Genomic DNA, 21,352 nt, shown 5'->3' with positions numbered 1-21,352 from the left:
GCCTGTAGCTGCTGGGATAGGCTCCACCCCCCCCCGTGACCCTTCACAGGATAAGTGGAAGAAAATGGATGGATGGAAATTTTAATTGTTGATGTATTTGCCCCTATATGTGAATAAACTATCGAAAAAAACAACTAAACCATGACTATAAACAAAAACAAACTACAACTATGAACTAATTGATAGATATGTAGAGTTTTCTATGGTAGATGTATCCTAAAATACTTCTGCATTCACAAACATTTGTTTTTCCAGTGACATCAAGATGTTACTGAGTAAAGAACAGATAAACAGACATCCTGTTCATTCACTTGCGAGGAATGCATCACTGTAGATAGTGTCAGAATTGAAGCATGAACTTGACAATGAAAAGACAGTGGTTTGGGTTGTTAGGCAATGCCCCCCCCCCCCCCCCCCCCATTTTTCTGTCACTGACCAACTTGTCACGTCACGTCTGTATCTTACCTGTCAGCTATAAAACCATCTGCTGAAGAGGCACCTACTGATGTGCACTACGGTGGAGAACACACAGATCCTCTGATGGCATTTTAAAAATAATGCAAATTATTTTTTACACTGCCCGAGGTAAGAAAATGTCTTCATTTACATCCTATACACTAGTTTATTTGACTAAATTGTTCAATATTTATCACATTATACATTTTAATTCATGTTACCTTGCTTCATTAGATTACTTATTGCCTCGCATTTCGATTTTGTCAAGCATAGGTTTATTATGACAGTGTATTAATGGATTATTTTAACGCCATATTGTAATTACCACTTATATATGTGACCTTATCGAGTGGTCTTTCAATGTAATAAACTGATTTTGTATGTTAAAACTCAATATGCAATATGCACGTAAGATATTGGGGCTTTACCTTCCATGTTCTTTTCAATGTTAAAGGCTGCCTTCACGGGATTGAAGCATATAGTCTCCATCACATTTTTAAATTCTACTTCAAAAAATCTCTTGCTGAAAATGTGACGATACTTAAATTCTCTCATCCCTCCTATGGGCACCTGCTGGGTGTGTGTGTGTGTTTGTCATTCGTTGAAATGTCACGTCACTTTCAGGGTTTGCAGCACCCATAACCTATTTATCCCAATCATAACTAAAAAAATAGTTTTATTGGGTACAAATCAGCAGTACTTCAAGCTGAAAACAAGAATTGTATAAATTCCATAATAGGATTATTTTTCATTTTATCACAACTGCAGGTAAAATCCCATGACCTGCAGGAGGAATGAAAAAGATATTTGATTTTAAAAGATGTGATTTAATCCTTTACAGTATCTGTATTGCAATACTTATGTAAAGCATAGTTCAAGTCAACATAACTCTACTTTATAACACCAAAGAGTCAAATGCATTTCACATATGCAAACATTTAATTTGAGGTGCAGGCATTTTTTTTTTAAATGTTGCATTAAAAATATGGCCTCTGGGTTGTAGAAAGTAGGAAAATTCAAGAAAGTTAATAATAACCAAATTGTTCTCTCCAAATATGGTGTCTGCTTGCATTCAGTCCCACATTTAAATTAGCTACATCCTTGCATGACGGAAAATGACTAAAGTCACAAGAAATTTTCACTGTGTATTGTTAAAAAAAAAAAGAAAAAAGACTAAAGGGAAAAACTGGCAGAGATTTAAAATTAGCCAGTCATTCATTTTTTAAAATTAATTAATGTCTAAAAAAATTTATTGTGAAGCATGAGCTCATAGGATGGAGATGCTGTAAACTGAACATCCAATTTTATTTAATTTTTGTCAGTCCATTTTGTCAGACATTGGTAAGAAATGTGGTATTTTGAAACTGAACTACATTAAAAAAATAGGCACATGATTACAAACTGAAAAAAAGAAAGTGCTTGAAGGGGACTTTGGATAACAAAATACTAAATTTGATACAGGCCAAGGTGTGAGGGTTTCAGAGTTCAGATTGCACAAATTTGAAGACACCCACACTTAACTGAGGAACAATTATATTTTTATCAATTTAGTCAACATCAAGATGTTTATGAACCGTTTTTTTTGGTTTTGTGATTGAGTGTTTAAGTTCTTGTTGTGTCCCCAAAAGCAAAGTTACAGAATGCATGGCTAGGTTTTGCATATCTTGTAGTTTCTCGCTGTACTTTGTGGAAGTGATGGGGTTTAGCGGCATCTTATTGACACTCCTAGAGCTGTGGCATGGGCGCTCCTATCTTGGCAAAGTCTTAAAGTGACTTTACTATCAAATCCTTTCAGGTTTAACGGTAGACATCATGAATGTTGGACCAGTTTTATCAAGTTTATTGACACTTGTGGGTAAGTCACAGATTTCTGTCACATACAGATTTTCACAGTAATTTGAAAAACATGTATCTAATCTTTCTCGTCTTTACAAATAGTGGCTTTTGGGATTACTATATGTGCTGCAACACATTCAACTCCAAATGGATATTCATCTCTATCTCAAAATTCATTTGACACTGAAGGACCAACCCCAACTGCCAGTGGGCCAGCAACAAATGGAGGGGCAACAGTATCTGCAGGGTCTTCATCTGGAGGTCCAAATGCAACTGAGGAACCAAACCTAACTGCCAGTGGGCCAGCAACAAATGGAGGGGCAACAGTATCTGCAGGGTCTTCATCTGGAGATCCAAATGCAACTGAGGAACCAAACCTAACTGCCAGTGGGCCAGCAACAAATGGAGGGCCCACAGTATCTGCAGGGTTTTCATCTGGAGATCCAAATGCAACTGAGGAACCAAACCGAACTGCCAGTGGGCCAGCAACAAATGGAGGGCCCACAGTATCTGCAGGGTTTTCATCTGGAGATCCAAATGCAACTGAGGAACCAAACCAAACTGCCAGTGGGCCAGCAACAAATGGAGCGGCAACATTATCTGCAGGGTCTCCATCTGAAGGTCCAACTGCTACTGAGGAACCAAACCTAACTGCCAGTGGGCCAGCAACAAATGAAGGGCCCACAGTATCTGCAGGGTCTCCATCTGAAGGTCCAAGTGCTACTGAGGAACCAAACCTAACTGCCAGTGGGCCACCAAATGAAGGGCCCACAGTATCTGCAGGGTTTTCATCTGGAGGTCCAAGTGCAACTGAGGAACCAAACCTAACTGCCAGTGGGCCAACAAATGAAGGGCCCACAGTATCTGCAGGGTTTTCATCTGGAGGTCCAAGTGCAACTGAGGAACCAAACCTAACTGCCAGTGGGCCAGCAACAAATGAAGGGCCCACAGTATCTGCAGGGTTTTCATCTGGAGATCAAACTGTGACTGAAGAATCAACCCCAAATGCTGGTGGGCAAACTACTAATGAAGGGTCCACAATGTCTTCAGGGTCTTCAACCATAGGTCCACCTGCAACTGAGGGACCAATTCCTACACCAACAACAGGGACTGGCGGGACTGCAACTTGGCCCTCAACAATCTTTGAAGGCTCAACAGGGAATGATGAAACAAAATCATTACCTCCAACAACACAACCCCGAACAACACTTGCACCAACACATCAACACACAACACTACCACCACCAACAACACATACACCATCACCAGCAATAACACAACTACCACCACTGCCACCAACAACCCAAATTCCACTATCACCAACAACACAGCCACCACCATCACCAGCAACAACACATCCACCACCACTACCAGCAACAACACAGCCACCACCATCACCAGCAACAACACATCCACCACCACTACCAGCAACAACACAGCCACCACCATCACCAGCAGCAACAACACAGCCACCACCATCACCAGCAACAACACAGCCACCACCATCACCAGCAACAACACAGCCACCACCACTACCACCAACAACACAACTACCACAACCAGCCACAACACAGCAACCACCATCACCAGCAACAACACAGCCACCACCACCACCTCCAACAACACAAGCACCGCCGCCACCACCACCAGTCGTGGTTCTAGCAGCAACCTTGGTAGAACCATTTGTAGAAGCACTCACTGACAAAAACAGTGAGGAATTTAAAACTTTATCCGCAAGAGTTGTCGCAGTGGTGAGTAGTATGTATTATTTTTCAGAGCAGTAATTAGAGTCTCAGCCTTTCTTCTCATTAATATCACTACGACGAGTGCAACGAAAACTATGTGAATCAAATAAGTACTTCTAATAAGAGAGGCAGAAACCCTTGTCAACAACATACATTTTTCACAATATATGCTTTGGAAATACATTTATATCATAAAAGTTATAATAATACGATAACAATAGAAAAAAGTATTTTTTCATTTATAACATTTTATCAATGTTTCAATACAAAAAAATAAGTCCCCACAATTAATGTTTTTGATTTATTCTGTCTGCTTCCTTTCAACAGTATGACATTATCTACAGGGCAGAATTTGATGTGCTTTTCGTTAAGGCTTTTATCATATCATTCAGGTAAAATCTAATATTTTGAGAATAAGATTGATGTTAATTTGGGGAACAATGCAAATATGCATCATTTACCTCAACTGATTGAATTTTTATGCCTTTGGTTATACAGAGCAGCTGCGAGCAGAGCAAGAACGCCAAACACCGAGGCAGAGGTTGGGATTGAGTTCAATGATACAGTTTCGCCTGACGAGATTCCAGATTCTGAAACTGTTGCAGAAACGTTGGTGGAGGCTGTGAATAACCCCAACAACACCTTCAACCTTTCTATTGAGGCCGACTCCATTCGAGTTATTGGTAAGTAAACGTTTAATGACAGATCGCACAATGTGACTTTAAGATTGATTCACTCAACGAGCAGTCGCAGCGTGTCATGTCGCTGCTACAATGAAGGTGGGACATGATACAATTTTATAATGATGTCCCGCAATGCTATATTAAAGCCGGGCTGAAATAAATAAATAAATAAATATATATATATATATATATATATATATGTATATGTGTGTGTGTGTGTGTGTGTGTGTGTGTGTGTGTGTGTGTGTGTGTGTCCTGCATTATTTTGTGGGGACTGGACTTTTTGTATATTCTCATATTGTTCCATATTTATCTTCCCAATCACAGAAACTCCAACTTCAGCAACACAACCTCCACCCTTATCACCAAAAACACAACCATCACAACGACCAACAACAAAACCAGCATCACCAGTAACAAAACACCCACCATCACCAGCAGCAACACGACCATCACCAGCAGCAACACAGCCACCATCACCAGCAGCAACACAACCACCACCATCCCCAGCAACAAAACACCCACCATCACCAGCAGCAACACAGCCACCACCATCACCAGCAGCAACACAGCCACCACCAACAACAACACAGCCACCACCAGCAGCAACACAGCCACCATCACCAGCAGCAACACAACCACCACCATCACCAGCAACAAAACACCCACCATCACCAGCAGCAACACAGCCACCACCACCATCACCAGCAGCAACACAACCACCACCATCCCCAGCAGCAACACAACCACCACCATCACCAGCAACAAAACACCCACAATCACCAGCAGCAACACAGCCACCACCACCATCAACAACACAACCACCACCATTACCAGCAGCAACAACACAACCACCACCACCACCTCCAACAACACAAGCACCGCCGCCACCGCCACCAGTCGTGGTTCTAGCAGCAACCTTGGAAGAACCATTTGTAGAAGCACTCACTGATAAAAACAGTGAGGAATTTAAAACTTTATCCACAAGAGTTGTAGCAGTGGTGAGTAGTATGTATTATTTTTCAGAGCAGCAATTAGAGTCTCAGCCTTTCTTCAGTGACATCTCTTCGTCTAATTATGAGTTCTTCTTACTATAAATATCTCGATGACTAGTACTACAAAAAAATATGTGAATCCAATAAGTACCTCTAATAAGAGAGGGAGAATCAGTTTTTCAACAACTAGAATTTTTCAAAATATGCATTTATAATACATTTATAGTCTTAACAATTATAATAATAAGATAACAAGGAATATTTTTATTTTTCATATTTCATAAATGTTTCAATACAAAAAATAAGTCCCCACAATTAATGTTTTTGATTTATTCTTTCTGCTTCCTTTCAACAGTATGACATTATCTACAGGGCAGAATTTGATGTGCTTTTCGTTAAGGCTTTTATCATATCATTCAGGTAAAATCTAATATTTTGAGAATAAGATTGATGTTAATTTGGGGAAAAAATGCAAATATGCATCATTTACCTCAACTGATTGAATTTTTATGCCTTTGGTTATACAGAGCAGCTGCGAGCAGAGCAAGAACGCCAAACACCGAGGCAGAGGTTGGGATTGAGTTCAATGATACAGTTTCGCCTGACGAGATTCCAGATTCTGAAACTGTTGCAGAAACGTTGGTGGAGGCTGTGAATAACCCCAACAACACCTTCAACCTTTCTATTGAGGCCGACTCCATTCGAGTTATTGGTAAGTAAACGTTTAATGACAGATCGCACAATGTGACTTTAAGATTGATTCACTCAACGAGCAGTCGCAGCGTGTCATGTCGCTGCTACAATGAAGGTGGGACATGATACAATTTTATAATGATGTCCTCCAATGCTATATCAAAAGCCCTTCAGCCCTTGCTATTGATATGGTGTTGCAGGATATCATGATAAAATTGTTCAATTTAAAATTATGAAATTGTTCAATTTGTTCTCTTGGTTTTATTGAACAGCCCAGTTGAACTGGGACTATGACTTTCTGTATATCCTCATACTGTTCCATATCTATCTTCCCAGCAAGAGATACAACTCCAACAACTCAACCTCCAAAAATTACAAACCCTCCAGCCGATCTAACTACAGTCATCGAACCGCCTTCCATCCAAACAGTCCCACCTGCAATGACAGTCGCTGCCACAACTAACGCCCCACCTGTAACAGCAGCTGAAGCGCTCTCGGCAAAGCAGTTGCGCTTCAGATCTCCTGATGAGACATTTACGATTGACTTGCTGAATCCATCTTCTGCAGCATTCATAAACCGAGCTTCATTGATAAAGTCCACAGTAAGTCTCTCTCTTGGTGTGAAACCTTGAAAACTTTTTCCTTTTAAACAATTATAGTTTTATTTTTACCAATTGTGTCCTAAGGGTCCTAAAGCAAGACACTTGACACACTCCTGTTGGTGGTGTCTGAATGTGCGAAAAGGAGAATGCTTTGTAAATTGACAAGAAAGGTACACTATAAATTAGGACTACGTATTTGCAAAGACTTCAAAATACGTGTCACAACATAATACAAGTACCATATGACACATATTGCAGTGCTCTACATAAAATTACTGAAATTTTCAAAATTGAGCTAAAAATACAATCCAGTGTTAACTGCCATTGCAGTTTATTAGAATTAAAAGTTGCAAAGTTGCACAATTGTACACTGCTATTCAAAACACTCAGTGTGACTGCCGTAACTCCATATTGAAAATTAAAGTGTGTAGAAGTTCCTTTGTCACTCTCTGAACAGAAACACACTGAAACATAGCTGCCAAAACATTCATGGGCCAGAACACGCTTTTATCCATTGTGATATATCGATATGGGGGGCTGACATACAGAATTGCGGGAAAGGTTGTTTTGGGTTTTTTTTTTATTTCTGTAGGAATGTTACTGCAGAGCCCTACGATAAATGCAGTCTTTAAAATGTGCAGTCCTTTTACATGCAAAGTAAATGCCATGAAGACACAACTGAAGCAACAATTACAGAGTTAAAAATGTGTTTTAGATGTATTTACAGTTTCATTTGTTTTGTTTTTTTGTTTTTTTTTTGTCTTCAGCTTGAACCTTTCTATCAAGATGAATTCCCTTCATATCGCAACCTCGTTGTGGTCGCTTTCAGGTAACTATTCAATGCTGATAGTCAGCAGCCAGAGTACTGGCAATTAATTGCAGCACGGTGGTGCAGTGGTCAGCACTGTGGCCTCACAGAAGGTTCCGGGTTCGAGTCCCGGCTCCAGCACAGGATCTTTCTGTGTGGAGTCTCCATGTTCTCCCTGTTCCTGTGTGGGTTCTCTCTGGTACTCCAGCTTCCTCCCACAGTCCAAAGACATCAAGAGGGGACGAGGCTGATTGATACTCTAAATTGACTGTAGGTGTGACTGTGAGTGTGAATGGTTGCCTGTCTCTATGTGATGGACTGGTGACCTGTCCAGGGTGAACCCCGCCTCTCGCCTGTAGCTGCTGGGATAGGCTCCAGCCCCCCCGTGACCCTTCACAGGATAAGTGGAAGAAAATGGATGGATGGAAATTTTAATTGTTGATGTATTTGCCCCTATATGTGCATAAACTATCGGAAAAAAAACAACTAAACCATGACTATAAAGGGCTCCACCCCAGGAACAGGACAAGCGGCAGAAAATGGATGGATGGCAAAAAAATTGACATGTATTATGCAATTTCCTTTTGCAGTAACGGATCGATCATCAACTTCATGAACCTGATATTTGCGTCTGCATCCGTTCCCAACAACAGTCGGATTGCAGAAGTTTTAATCCAAGCAGCTTCAAACATAACAGCCTTCAGCATTGATCCCACATCCATTTCTGTGGATGGCATGGGTAAGCAATATGTAGAACTCAAGCTCAGATGTAAAAGTACTTTAATATTACTGTGTGTGTGTGTGTCTGTGTATGTGTGTTAAAAGTTGTGTTTCTTTTAACATTTACAGAAGTTTCAAGTGGAGTAAGCCACATGATCAGTCTCATCACTGCATCCTGCCTGGCACTGCTCTCATGGCTACTGTCGAGTCAGCAATAATCTCTGCGCTGATGTCTGTGAAATCCCATTAAGATTCGATGACTTTCATCACTGGTATGACTTAGGACTTTTCTCCTCTTAAAATACATGATTTTTTTAGGAACTCAATTGTGGTATGGATTCAAAGACCTTGCAGATTTTTTTTTTTCAAAGATGGGACACAGGATTGATTACAATGGATTTCTTGAAGTAAACAGGAAAACCTTTTGACAAACAACGCTGTAATTAAAGTTATTTGTACTTCCTAAATGCTAAAGTTTTTAAAGATGCATTTGACTAGCTGTGCTTTAATTTATATTACTTCTCCTCCATGTAATAAAAGAGCTTCTCTGTTTAAAAGTATATCTTCTTCCAAGAAGGAAAAAATGGCCAATAATGTGTTCTTTGTCCTCGCAAAAAGTCCACAATGCTCATCTTCTCTATGATTTGCTATTTACTTACTTATATGTGTATGCGTGAGTTTACATGTGTGTTCTATGAGCTAATCTATATTTTCTACAATTTTCTTCATGATGATTACAATTTAAAATGATGTACAAATGTTTAAAAACCGTGTTTAGGTTGGTCCCATTAAAGGCACTGAAGATGAAGACTATCCAAGCGTCTCATCCTTTACTAATTCTTTATTATCCCTGATAAACCTAATCCCCGTAATCATCTTCGTTTGGGGATTAACAGCAATAAATTGCTATTAATATATTTGAAATACTTGATTCCTGCACTCTGAAGTAATTAAGTACAACTGGGATTAGATTTTTTTTGGGGTCAACCCAGAAGTTGTCTGTCTCTATGTGTTGGCCCTGCGATGGACTGGTGACCTGTCCAGGGTGAACCCCGCCTCTCACCTGAAGGCTGCTGGGATAGGCTCAACCCCCCCACCCCCACATGACCCTTAACAGGATAAGCAGTCGAAAATGGATGGATAAAAAGGTAACTTTACACAACCAACTTACTACAACACCGACACAATTGCTTCAACATCACACGACTGCTTTGCCCTTCTTTTTCTTGTACGTGTTTGGAGTGATCGTAACTGATTCGAAAAAATTTAACAAAAAACTTCAACACACTGACTCCAAGAAGAGAGAACCCTAAGTTCAACTACATGAATTTATTTTAGGGTATAAGGATTTACTCTTCTGACACTCTTCTATGGACATGAATTCTTGGAGACACTGGTTGTACAAGAGAATCTGAACAATGTGTTAAGAATTTTCTGGTGATACAATCCAGATTGCATCAAGGCATGAAATCAGTATTGTGTAGCTCAAGGTGGGTGCATTTTTGCATGGTGCACAAATGGCTTCAGTGGCTGACGGAGGACAAAACCTGTTTGTTGCAGTAGATTAAAGATACAAGGAGGCCCATCGAAATGTTCTAGAAACCTGGGAGGGGAGCAGGGTTTGACCTCACCCGGTTTACTTTCACTGTAAGGAATAAGGGAGACAGCATGGACAAAGAGAGCAAAATTGCCAAAATTAGCAAGTGACGTTAATGTTTCTCTTATGTTGTTCGTAGTTAGAAGTCGTAGGCATAGCATGGGCATATGAACAGAAAGACCAACTGCAATAGATTTGTTTTTGCTAGTTTCCGTACCTCTCCTGCCGTTTCAGATTCTCTTGCTGCTTTCATGATTGCCTGCTACACCCTGACGTAGCTCAAATTATTCCTCCCTTCAACTGAGTAGGTTAACTGCCTCTACTGTTATTGCAGCACCAAAAAAGTATGAGAAAAGTGCGAAGAAAAGCAAAAGTACGAGAACATAAATGAAACGCAGTTTTTTTCCAATCATAATTAGTGAATAGATTTTCCTCTACATAAAAGCCATTGTATAAGGTACATATAGTACATGTACATGTACTGTACATCAATTGTACTGTATAGCATATAGTTATTAATTGGGGAATCAAGAAGTGGAATTGTTGGAGAATCTTTACGGTAAACTCTGAGAACCCATCTCCTTCTATCCTAGACAGTCAGCTGTGAGCCTACCCGTCTGAGGACTCCGAGTCCAGTGCTTTTTTTCTCCAGTCCCTCTTCTCCTCTTATTCCCCTGGTGACACCCTGTGTTCCTTCCTTCTCTGGCTGGGTCGCAGCCTCCTTGTGCTCCCCCAGAGATACCCTGTGATCCCCCAGTGCTTGTTTTGGTTGGGCTGCAGCCACATCCAAAACCTGTCCTGGCTGAACCACAGCCAACTTTTCACCCAGTTTTGAGTCCCGAGCCAAGCCAAGCCACCAGAACCCATCCTGCAGTTCTCCATGTTGTCTGATTTGGCAAAGAATTCTGTCAGATCATCTGAACCTCCACTGCAGCAGGCAGCCAAGCGAACAGAATTCAAACATTTCGAAGACTCTATACATTTGGCGTTGTAGCCCCTAATGCAGGCCGTTAGAGGGATTCTGCCTTTTGCTGCCGACATCCTGAGTGGTATCACCCTGACTAGTGGCCTCCTTCTGCCCCTGACTTCAGCTTCCAGAAGGGTGGTACATTTGCTTACACGATCCAGAGGGGTTCCACCTTTGGCCTGAGGAGGTGTTACACTTTCGCCGCCTGCATCCTTTGGGGCTCCACCAGGTGGGAATGCAGCAAAATAATTTGATTTGTGATAAAACAACAAAGAACTGGCTTAAACTTGAATATAAGGATGTTTAAATCCACATTTGATAAATTTAAAAAAATTGAGGCGCCCTCGTGCTATGGGATCAAAGTTAGAAGAACTAAAAAAAAAAAAAACAACATTAACTTTTTGGCCACTTGGGCCAATTTGCCAAATTATTTGGTCAATCTTCAGAAGATTTTGAGGGAACATTCCTCAAAGGTTATCTGTTTTGTTTTTTTTATTTGTATTTAAATGAAGTAAAATTGTCAATTGATGTGTAGACTTATTGAATAGATTTTTATCAGCAATGGCATTGGAACAATGTCTCATTTTCTTTGCCCAGCTTATTTTATTATTGAGGAAATTCCACGGGTGCAAAAATAAGTAGTCCCAAAAAAGGGAGGCTTTGAAAATACATCATAAGGAATATTATTTTCTAATTTTTTTTCACTTTAATACCATCTATTTGCCCACAGGGGGAGCAATTACACTGTAAAATGTGTTTCTTTATGGTGACTCATGATGCCGCCCAATGACTCAGATATTATCATCATAAATATTATTGTAATGTTGTATTATTAGTTAGTTAATACGTCATTTTTCAGTTGCACATTGACCTTCTTAGCGTCCCAGTGAGCGTGTTTTAGAGTTTTGATTAGGACTTTTAATTTGGGAATCCTTTGAATTTTTCATTTTGTGCCACCTTTTCTTTCTATCTTTTGCCATCTTTCTTATTTTCCTTCAAATTTGAGGATTGTGGAGATCAGATTGGTTGGTTTCTTTTTTATTTTCAAAGTCACAACCATCTCGTATCTGTGTGCTGCATTTCCAGTCTGTCATTTTCCAACTTTGTTTTTTTTTTTTTGGACTGAGCCACCTTTGTCTTGTCTGTTTGTTAATCCATGCAGGACCAAAATTTGATGAAAAGTTTCATATATCCGTAAAACAGAACAATACAAAGTCAAAGTACAGTTTATTTAACAATAATAAGTGCTTTGAGCTTGTATTACTATTTATGGACTGCATTGTTGTCGTGGGTGTATTTATGAGTCAGGCAGTTATTGACTCATCAGTGAATTATGGAAAATGCAATGAGTTACAATGATCTTTCAGTTTAAACCATATTATATAAAAGATCTGAAGCTGCATCAATTATTTTTTTTACCCTATTTAGAAAATATTTATACTGGAAATAAAAAAAACATCCCATGCCGTTAAGGAATTGTGTATTGCAACACATGTTTTGGCTGTGTAGAGAAAAAAAAGACACCATTGAAACAGTAGTGAAGCACTTGTGATTAAGCAGCTCTTTAAAGTATAACAGAATGTTACTTATTAAATGTGCTGCATTTTCCAGGGGGGGTCATAATTCAGACGAGGTTGTGTTGGACATATATTATTTAACATTTTAAGATGTGTAAATTAAGTGAACCGTTCAGAGGCAATTGATTTTGGTGATCTGGTCCACCACTGTGCTCAGTATTGAGGAAAATTAAAGTTTTCTCTGTGTTTCCTCTGAGTTTAATCAGACAAGCCAAATATATTTTACAATACTGATCATGTTCCACTCACATTTTTTCCTAGTTCTTTTTTAAGTTGTTGCCAGAATTATACAATTTCTTTCTTTTCTTTCTTTCACACCTCACTGTTACACTTATAGAACTTCCTTGAATGCTCACATGGGTGTTACGCACCCGAAACATGTCGCACGGGGTGAAGTGACAATGTCATGGCGAAGAGCCAAGAAACTGACACTTAGAGATAATATTCTTTATTCACAGCCTTTTTTTTTCTCCGTCATAATTACAGTCCTCCGGGAATATTTTATTTCCTCTTTCGTCATGCCTGACAAAAACCCATAACATATAAACAGAGTGTGAAGTAAAGAGACTGCAGTTGTTCAAACGCAAACACGATCCGAATTTTTTTTTTTTTAATTGTGTGTGTAGGGGGAAAATCAACACCAAAGAGAAACTTGACATTCACAACTTTTCAACTTTTTCATCATTATCATTTAAGGTAAGTCCCTTAATGTCTTTACATTTATACTTATTTGTTTATCTGTTTCATAATTGTGTTTTAGATTTATTGATAACTTCTGTTCTTATTCCAAACAAAGTTTTCATTTCATTAGAGATTATATCATAAAATATGTATTTATTATCACAGTATTCTTTTTTTTCCTTTAACTTTACCTATTTTCTCATTTTCACCATGTAATTTTCTTTTATGTCCATGATAATGGAAGCAATTACCATAATTTTCACCAGCATGTTAGAAACCACACCTCATAAAGAAGTGTGAAATGCTTCAAGAAATTGTATTTTCACTCACTGCAACTGCTGGCTGACTTTAAAATCTTTTAAAATCTGTTTTTTTTTTTAAGGAAGCACATAGTGAGATAAAATAAAAAATCATGAAGAAGGCTAGGAATTCAGGAAGCTTTTGTTTTCCATGTTATTAGATATCTAAATTATCTCTGTGCTTAAGGATGTGTAGCTACCAACTCTGTAGCGAGACTTTACAAACTTTTTTTTCTTTTTCTGTTTTAAATGTCTGTATTTCTTAAATGTCACATTTGGGTTGTTGCTTCGAAATTTGTATTAGGGAACAAAATTTATAGTCACCTGTGGCCAACTCCATTGTCACCTGCATTTAATCATCATGATAAACAAAATAAAATCATGCTGTGTATGCTGAAAGGAATTAAAATATTAATGACATAAAGAAAGCAATGACTGGAGTGAGAAGTGAGTACCTTGTTACACATTCTTGTCTTGCTGCTGTGAGTAAGTCTGCATTGTTCTGTTTTGCAGATTCAAAAAAAAGACAGGATGGGTGTCGGACAGATTTTATCAACATTCTTCATTCTAACAGGTAGACTGTGCTGACTGATACAATATAATTCTAAGCTGGAGTTCTTGTCAGTGCCTCATCTGTTACATCTTAAATGTAGGCACAAATTGGTGTCACACCTGTACCATTATTCCCGAGTTTAAGTATCATGTCATTTTTCCCCCCACAGCTTATTTATCTGATTTGTTATTTATTTGTTTGTTTGTTCAGTTGTTGCATAAGTGATAGTGCTGTGATTTGTCGAAGAAATGGTACGCAGTTATTAATTATTCCATCAGAAAAGAGTTTTAAATGTAAAGAATGCTTGGTCATTTGTAACAGAAATTCAAGCCTCAATTGAACACCTCCAGGAAATCATGTTGGGCATGTCCCAGTTTTGTTTGTTTTTTTGACACTGTACATATAAACAGATGTCCAAAAATGAAATAATTCATTAAACCATACCTTCAAACTGATGTCTTGATTTTAAAATGATTTTTGATTTTTCTTCTTTTGCATCCTTTTCAGTATCTGGTATTAATTTGGTTGACACCAACACTACTTCAATGACAACTGCCGTCATGACAACAGAAGGCCAAACAACTATCGAGACATCATCTCTACCTGTGTCAATGACTTCTGCAAATGCAAAAACTGGTGAAATGGCAACAGGTACTCCACAAGCACCTGTGTCAATGACATCAATGGACATGGTGACAACTGGTGAAATGGCAAAAGGTACTCCACAGGCAACAGGTACTCCACATGCACCTGTGTCAATGACATCAATGGACATGACGACAAATGATGAAATGGCAACAGGTACTCCACAAGCACCCGTTTCAATGACATCAATGGACATGGTGACAACTGGTGAAATGGCAACAGGTACACCACAAGCACCTGTGTCAATGACATCAATGGACATGGCGACAACTGGTGAAATGGCAACGGGTACTCCACAAGCACCCATTTCAATGACATCAATGGACATGGCGACAACTGGTGAAATGGCAACTGGTACACCACAAGCACCTGTGTCAATGACATCAATGGACATGGCGACAACTGGTGAAATGGCAACGGGGACTCCACAAGCACCTGTGTCAATGACATCAATGGACATGGCGACAACTGGTGAAATGGCAACAGGTACTCCACAAGCACCCGTTTCAATGACATCAATGGACATGGTGACAACTGGTGAAATGGCAACAGGTACACCACAAGCACCTGTGTCAATGACATCAATGGACATGGCGACAACTGGTGAAATGGGAACGGGTACTCCACAAGCACCCATTTCAATGACATCAATGGACATGGGGACAACTGGTGAAATGGCAACAGGTACACCACAAGCACCTGTGTCAATGACATCAATGGACATGGAGACAACTGATGAAATGGCAACAGGTACTCCACAAGCACCTGTGTCAATGACATCAATGGACATGGCGACAACTGGTGAAATGGCAACGGGTACTCCACAAGCACCCATTTCAATGACATCAATGGACATGGCGACAACTGGTGAAATGGCAACAGGTACACCACAAGCACCTGTGTCAATGACATCAATGGACATGGCGACAACTGGTGAAATGGCAACAGGTACACCACAAGCACCTGTGTCAATGACATCAATGGACATGGCGACAACTGGTGAAATGGCAACGGGGACTCCACAAGCACCTGTGTCAATGACATCAATGGACATGGGGACAACTGGTGAAATGGCAACAGGTACTCCACAAGCACCCGTTTCAATGACATCAATGGACATGGGGACAACTGGTGAAATGGCAACAGGTACACCACAAGCACCTGTGTCAATGACATCAATGGACATGGCGACAACTGGTGAAATGGCAACGGGTACTCCACAAGCACCCATTTCAATGACATCAATGGACATGGGGACAACTGGTGAAATGGCAACGGGTACTCCACAAGCACCCATTTCAATGACATCAATGGACATGGCGACAACTGGTGAAATGGCAACAGGTACACCACAAGCACCCATTTCAATGACATCAATGGACATGGCGACAACTGGTGAAATGGCAACAGGTACTCCACAAGCACCCGTTTCAATGACATCAATGGACATGGTGACAACTGGTGAAATGGCAACAAGTACACCACAAGCACCTGTGTCAATGACATCAATGGACATGGCGACAACTGGTGAAATGGCAACGGGTACTCCACAAGCACCCATTTCAATGACATCAATGGACATGGCGACAACTGGTGAAATGGCAACGGGGACTCCACAAGCACCTGTGTCGATGACATCAATGGACATGGCGACAACTGGTGAAATGGCAACAGGTACTCCACAAGCACCCGTTTCAATGACATCAATGGACATGGAGACAACTGATGAAATGGCAACAGGTACACCACAAGCACCTGTGTCAATGACATCAATGGACATGGAGACAACTGATGAAATGGCAACAGGTACTCCACAAGCACCCGTTTCAATGACATCAATGGACATGGCGACAACTGATGAAATGGCAATGGGGACTCCACAAGCACCTGTGTCGATGACATCAATGGACATGGAGACAACTGGTGAAATGGCAACAGGTACTCCACAAGCACCCGTTTCAATGACATCAATGGACATGGAGACAACTGATGAAATGGCAACAGGTACTCCACGAGCACCTGTATCAATGACATCTATGAACATGGCACCAACAGTTGTTGTGGACACAGCTTCATCACCAGTACATTTGTCAGTGGCAACTGAGAACATACTGACAACAGTCGTTGTTGACACAGCATCATCGGCACCTGTGTCAATGGCACCTGAGAACATACTGACAACCGTTGTTGTGGACACAAGTTCATCCTTAGCACCGGTGTCAATGACACCTGAGAACGTGATGACAACTCTTATGAATCCATTTCCATCAAGACCAGCCGTGCCTACAACACCTATAGAGATTATTACAACAGACAATACCCCAGCATCACCACCACCTGCAGTCATTTCACAGGAGGTTGAAGTGACATTCGACCTGCAAGATGAACCCTTCACAGAAGATCTACGGGACCCACGAAGCAATAGATTCAGAAATCTTGCACGAAGAATTAATAACTTTGTGAGTACTATCAACCTGAATACTTGTCTGTTGTACTATTATCAATGATTGATTGTATATTGTATTTCAGCTGGAGGACAATTTAATCTGAACTTAAATTTCAGTTGGGTGGCAAGGTCACGCAGTGGTTAACATTGACGTCTCACAGCAAGAAGTTTCTGTGTGCAAATCTGCCAGCTGGCTGGGGCCTTTCTTTGTGTAGTTTGCATGTTCTTCCCATATCTGCATGCGTTCTCTCGAATATTCCAACTTCCTCCAACATGTCAAAAAAAAGCTTGTTAAGTTGATTGTAGATTCTGAATTGCCTGTAGGAGTGGTTTGATATTTCTATATATCAGATGGACTGGCTTTCTATCCAGGGTGTGCCCTATCTATTGTGTAATCATCACTGAGAAAGGCTCCAGCCACCCATGACCCTAAACAGGATGAGCATGAAACAGGATGATGTTTGAATTTAAGAAACGTGTGCTGTAAAGCTAATCAAAGTTTGTCCATTCTTTCTGTCTCTTTTAGTTATCTCAAATTTTCAGAGAAAAATTTGGTCGTCGATTTCTACGCAGCGTCATCAGAGAGTTTAGGTAAAAATCTCCATGTAATAACTTTACGTAAGATTTTTGAAAAATGGATGTATTTCAATGCTTATGTGGTGGTCTGTAAATTCTGTTTAAATTGCAAATTTTGATAAGGTAACGAAATTTCATTTCAAAATTTGAATTTCAAAATCTTACTCTGCTTCTTGGTACAGGCGTGCTTTACGCAGAGCAAGAGAAACTGATGGAGTTACAGCAGTGGCTGATGCCGTGTTCAACCAGAACGCATCCGAAGAACCTGTCAATCTTGCTGACATTACAGAGACTGTCGTGGAAGGTGCAAGAAATGATTCTTTCAACATATCCATAGATCCCAACTCTGTGTTAGTGGGTAAGTCAAAGCAACACAATATTTGTATGGTCAAGTCAATTGAGCTTCATCTCTGTAGCACATCTAAAAAAAAAAAAAAAAAAAGACGAAGTTGGCCAAAGTGCTTTAAAGAAAAGAATTACAGATACTGCTTGACAACAGATACACAGCTAAACCCAATAAATCATAATATCAATATACAAATATTATAGGACTCCTTAATATTTGAAATAACATGTTATGCATGTTTTTTTTTTTAAATGAGTCAGACACAAAACTTTTTGCAATTAAGTACAAATACAGACAAGATTCTTAAAGAAAACATTGCTCAGCTTCAATTCCAGTCCATCAGTTCACTAGAGGCGTATGAAATTACAGAATCCACCGTTGTTTCTCCAGATGAACCCTCTGTGGGACCTCCTGAGGAACCACCTACTGAAGCTCCTACTGAAGCTCCCATTGTAGTTCCTACTGAAGCTCCCATTGTAGTTCCTACTGAAGCTCCTACTGAAGCTCCCATTGTAGTTCCTACTGAAGCTCCCATTGTAGTTCCTACTGAAGCTCCTACTGTAGCTCCTACCACTGCCCCGGTAGTAATCAGAAGGGTGACTTTCACATCCATTGAAGACACCTTTACAACTGACTTGCAAAACCCAGCATCTGAATCTTTTCAAGCTCGAGCTACACTCATAGAAACAGCGGTAAGTCTCCCTGTGATGACTACATCTGTACATTATGGTAAATTTATTTATTTTAAGCTCAAGCTCCCAGTCTATCATTTTGTTTTACATCAAATATAGATAAGTTCTTATACGCTTTATAATTGCTGTAGCTGTTGTTAGCTGTTAGCCATCATTTGCCTCAAGCTAAAGATTTTAAAAGAAAGGCTTTGAGTCTTCTCTTATCATTGTAATGTGACCATAAACGAACAGCTGGAAACAGGTTTCCACTCTTTCAGAATGATATTCATATTATTCGGTAGGTAAAGCACAGCAAAGACAGCAACACCTGTACCCCAAGCTTGCTGTATGGCTTGTCTTGAATAATTATAGGCATTTCAATGTGTTTCAGTGTAAAATGTAATGAGTATGCTTGAACAAAATTATAGATCGGAACTTCAACTTGTTTTCTGTGTCTGCAGCTTGTGCCTTTTTTCCAAAGGCAATTCCCCTCTACTTTCAATTTCTTCACAGTGGTAGGATTCAGGTAATTTGTTATGACTTATTTCGTTAGAATTTACTAATCAGCCTAAATGTGATATCATAATTGTTTGTCTCGTTGATTTCTGCAGAAATGGATCAATCATCAACTCTGCTGACGTTGGGTTTAATAACATAGCTCCTTCGAACAATGACATTGCAGGTGTTTTGATCAACGCCTCTTCACACATCGACGACTTTGACATTGATATCTTCTCTATCACTGTTGACGGAATGCGTAAGAAAAACTGAACCATTTTATCTGAGTGTGGGAAGTGGATTTTTTTAAAAATTTGCAAAACTATTTTCTTAAAAATTAATGATCTCTTGCCTTTATTTACAGCTTCAGGTGGAGTGAGCCACAAGATCAGCCTCATCACTGCGTCCCTTCTGGCGCTGTTGTCATGGCTACTATCACACCAGCAATAGCATCTGAGCTTTGAACTGGCATTACATCACGAAGAAAGACTTTGCTGCCAGAATTAAGTGATCCAAGGTTATATCAAATATTATAAAGCTTTGGGATGGACTTTCTGTCAAATTCAACCTTGCACTGACCAGACGCATGAATGGCAAAGGATGTTTTTTTTTAAAAGCTACCAGACTGAACGCAGAGGACCAAAAAATATCGATACAACAAATACTTAGTACCTGAATCAGTTACTCCTGGTTTTTTTTTTTTTTTGGCCAAGAATAATTGATTTTGTTCCTGCTCTTCTTAAAAAACTGATACGCAATTTGCCATCTCTATTTGTGGTAAAATTGCAGGGACTGGCAAATTTCAGATTTGGTGCCAAAATTGTGATTTATGTTATTTATAAAATGCCCCTTAACTGTTGTATACAATTGTGTCATACTAATAATAAGTGAGGTATGTTTACATGGTGCCATGGCAACCCAGAGATTGAGATGTACAGTTGTAATACTTCCGTGAGGTATGAGATGAACCAAAGTGAAGCAAGGTTGCCTAGCAACGACCAGGAATTGGAGAGGGTTGTTACATGTGTTTTTTCGAACATACAAAGAATAATTTCATTCTGTAAATGCCAAGTAAATTGTAAATGGGAATATTACCTCAGCTGCAGTGCACATAAGCACTTTATTTTGAGCATTACCTTAACCAGAATATGTACCTTAAGTGGAATATGGTGTTCATGGAGATGTAATTGTTATTTTCCCATGAATGTGCACACGAGGCGCATGAGTCAACTCTAGAGAATGGTGGCTCCTGCATCAACAAAAAACATGCAACATTTATCAGTTTTTTCAAGCACAACCACCATCTTTTTTTGGAAAGAAAATGCTGCAATATTTAAAATAGGCAAGCCCCCCCCCCCCCCCCCCCCCCCCACACACACATATTCTACAGGGTCTTGCTGTTTTAGCATTAACTTATAACACAAGTTTAACAGGTTTGACTGGTACTACTAGTAATCACCATTAGCTGTTTTTCAGATGTGGATTCATTTTGAAAGTTTGAGAGGGTTGCATGCAAAAGGTTAAGCTGGGCTTTCTGTGTGATGTCAGACCACGCATGGTCATAAAATCACTTGTGTTTATCACTAAAATGCCTGTACACCTTTCCTGAAATATCTAATATTATGGTATACGTTCTCTTTTTCTCCAATTGGATATCAAATTCATGGCTTTTAGCATTGCATAGAAACACAGTGCTGCACGGACAACAAATGCTGGTTCAGAATTGTATTCATAATATTGAAGCTCATTGTTTGCATGAAAATTATGTCACAAGAAATGTGTTATTTATGAAGAAAAAAGTTTTGTTGTAATTTTCAGATGTAAAATGTGTGTGCAGTTTCTGTCAGAAGCATTAAATGATGAGGATACACAATTATTGAATTCGTCCTGTGCAATATTTTGTTATTTTTTTCAGGGAACGACATCATATTTTTTTTATTTCTGGATTTCTGCAGACA

The 21,352-nt window shown here is 39.6% G+C and overlaps 2 protein-coding genes across 2 annotated transcripts; both read left to right on the top strand.

Moving 5' to 3' along the window:
* Nucleotides 1-2,739: 2,739 nt before the first annotated feature.
* LOC147238611 (uncharacterized) lies at nucleotides 2,740-6,332 on the top strand. Its single transcript, XM_086198247.1, has 4 exons — nucleotides 2,740-2,882; nucleotides 5,048-5,721; nucleotides 6,071-6,135; nucleotides 6,243-6,332. Exons 1-2 carry the CDS (start codon nucleotides 2,740-2,742, stop codon nucleotides 5,670-5,672), a joined length of 768 nt encoding a protein of 255 aa, XP_086054373.1. The 3' UTR covers nucleotides 5,673-5,721; nucleotides 6,071-6,135; nucleotides 6,243-6,332.
* A 2,425-nt stretch (nucleotides 6,333-8,757) lies between these two features.
* On the top strand, nucleotides 8,758-21,261 carry LOC147238610 (uncharacterized). The gene is made up of 11 exons (XM_086196821.1): nucleotides 8,758-9,686; nucleotides 11,227-11,331; nucleotides 13,306-13,375; nucleotides 14,173-14,233; nucleotides 14,720-17,316; nucleotides 17,830-17,894; nucleotides 18,062-18,237; nucleotides 18,616-18,917; nucleotides 19,358-19,422; nucleotides 19,508-19,653; nucleotides 19,759-21,261. Exons 4-11 carry the CDS (start codon nucleotides 14,191-14,193, stop codon nucleotides 19,842-19,844), a joined length of 3,480 nt encoding a protein of 1,159 aa, XP_086052947.1. The 5' UTR covers nucleotides 8,758-9,686; nucleotides 11,227-11,331; nucleotides 13,306-13,375; nucleotides 14,173-14,190; the 3' UTR covers nucleotides 19,845-21,261.
* The last annotated feature ends 91 nt before the right edge of the window (nucleotides 21,262-21,352 follow it).

Source organism: Aulostomus chinensis, chromosome 24 (assembly GCF_037954235.1).
Source record: "Aulostomus chinensis isolate RoL2024-O1b breed Wild chromosome 24, RoL_Achi_v1.0, whole genome shotgun sequence".
NCBI lineage: Eukaryota > Metazoa > Chordata > Actinopteri > Syngnathiformes > Aulostomidae > Aulostomus > Aulostomus chinensis.
Note: the sequence above shows the minus strand (reverse complement) of the source record. Positions and strands in the feature narration are given on the sequence as shown.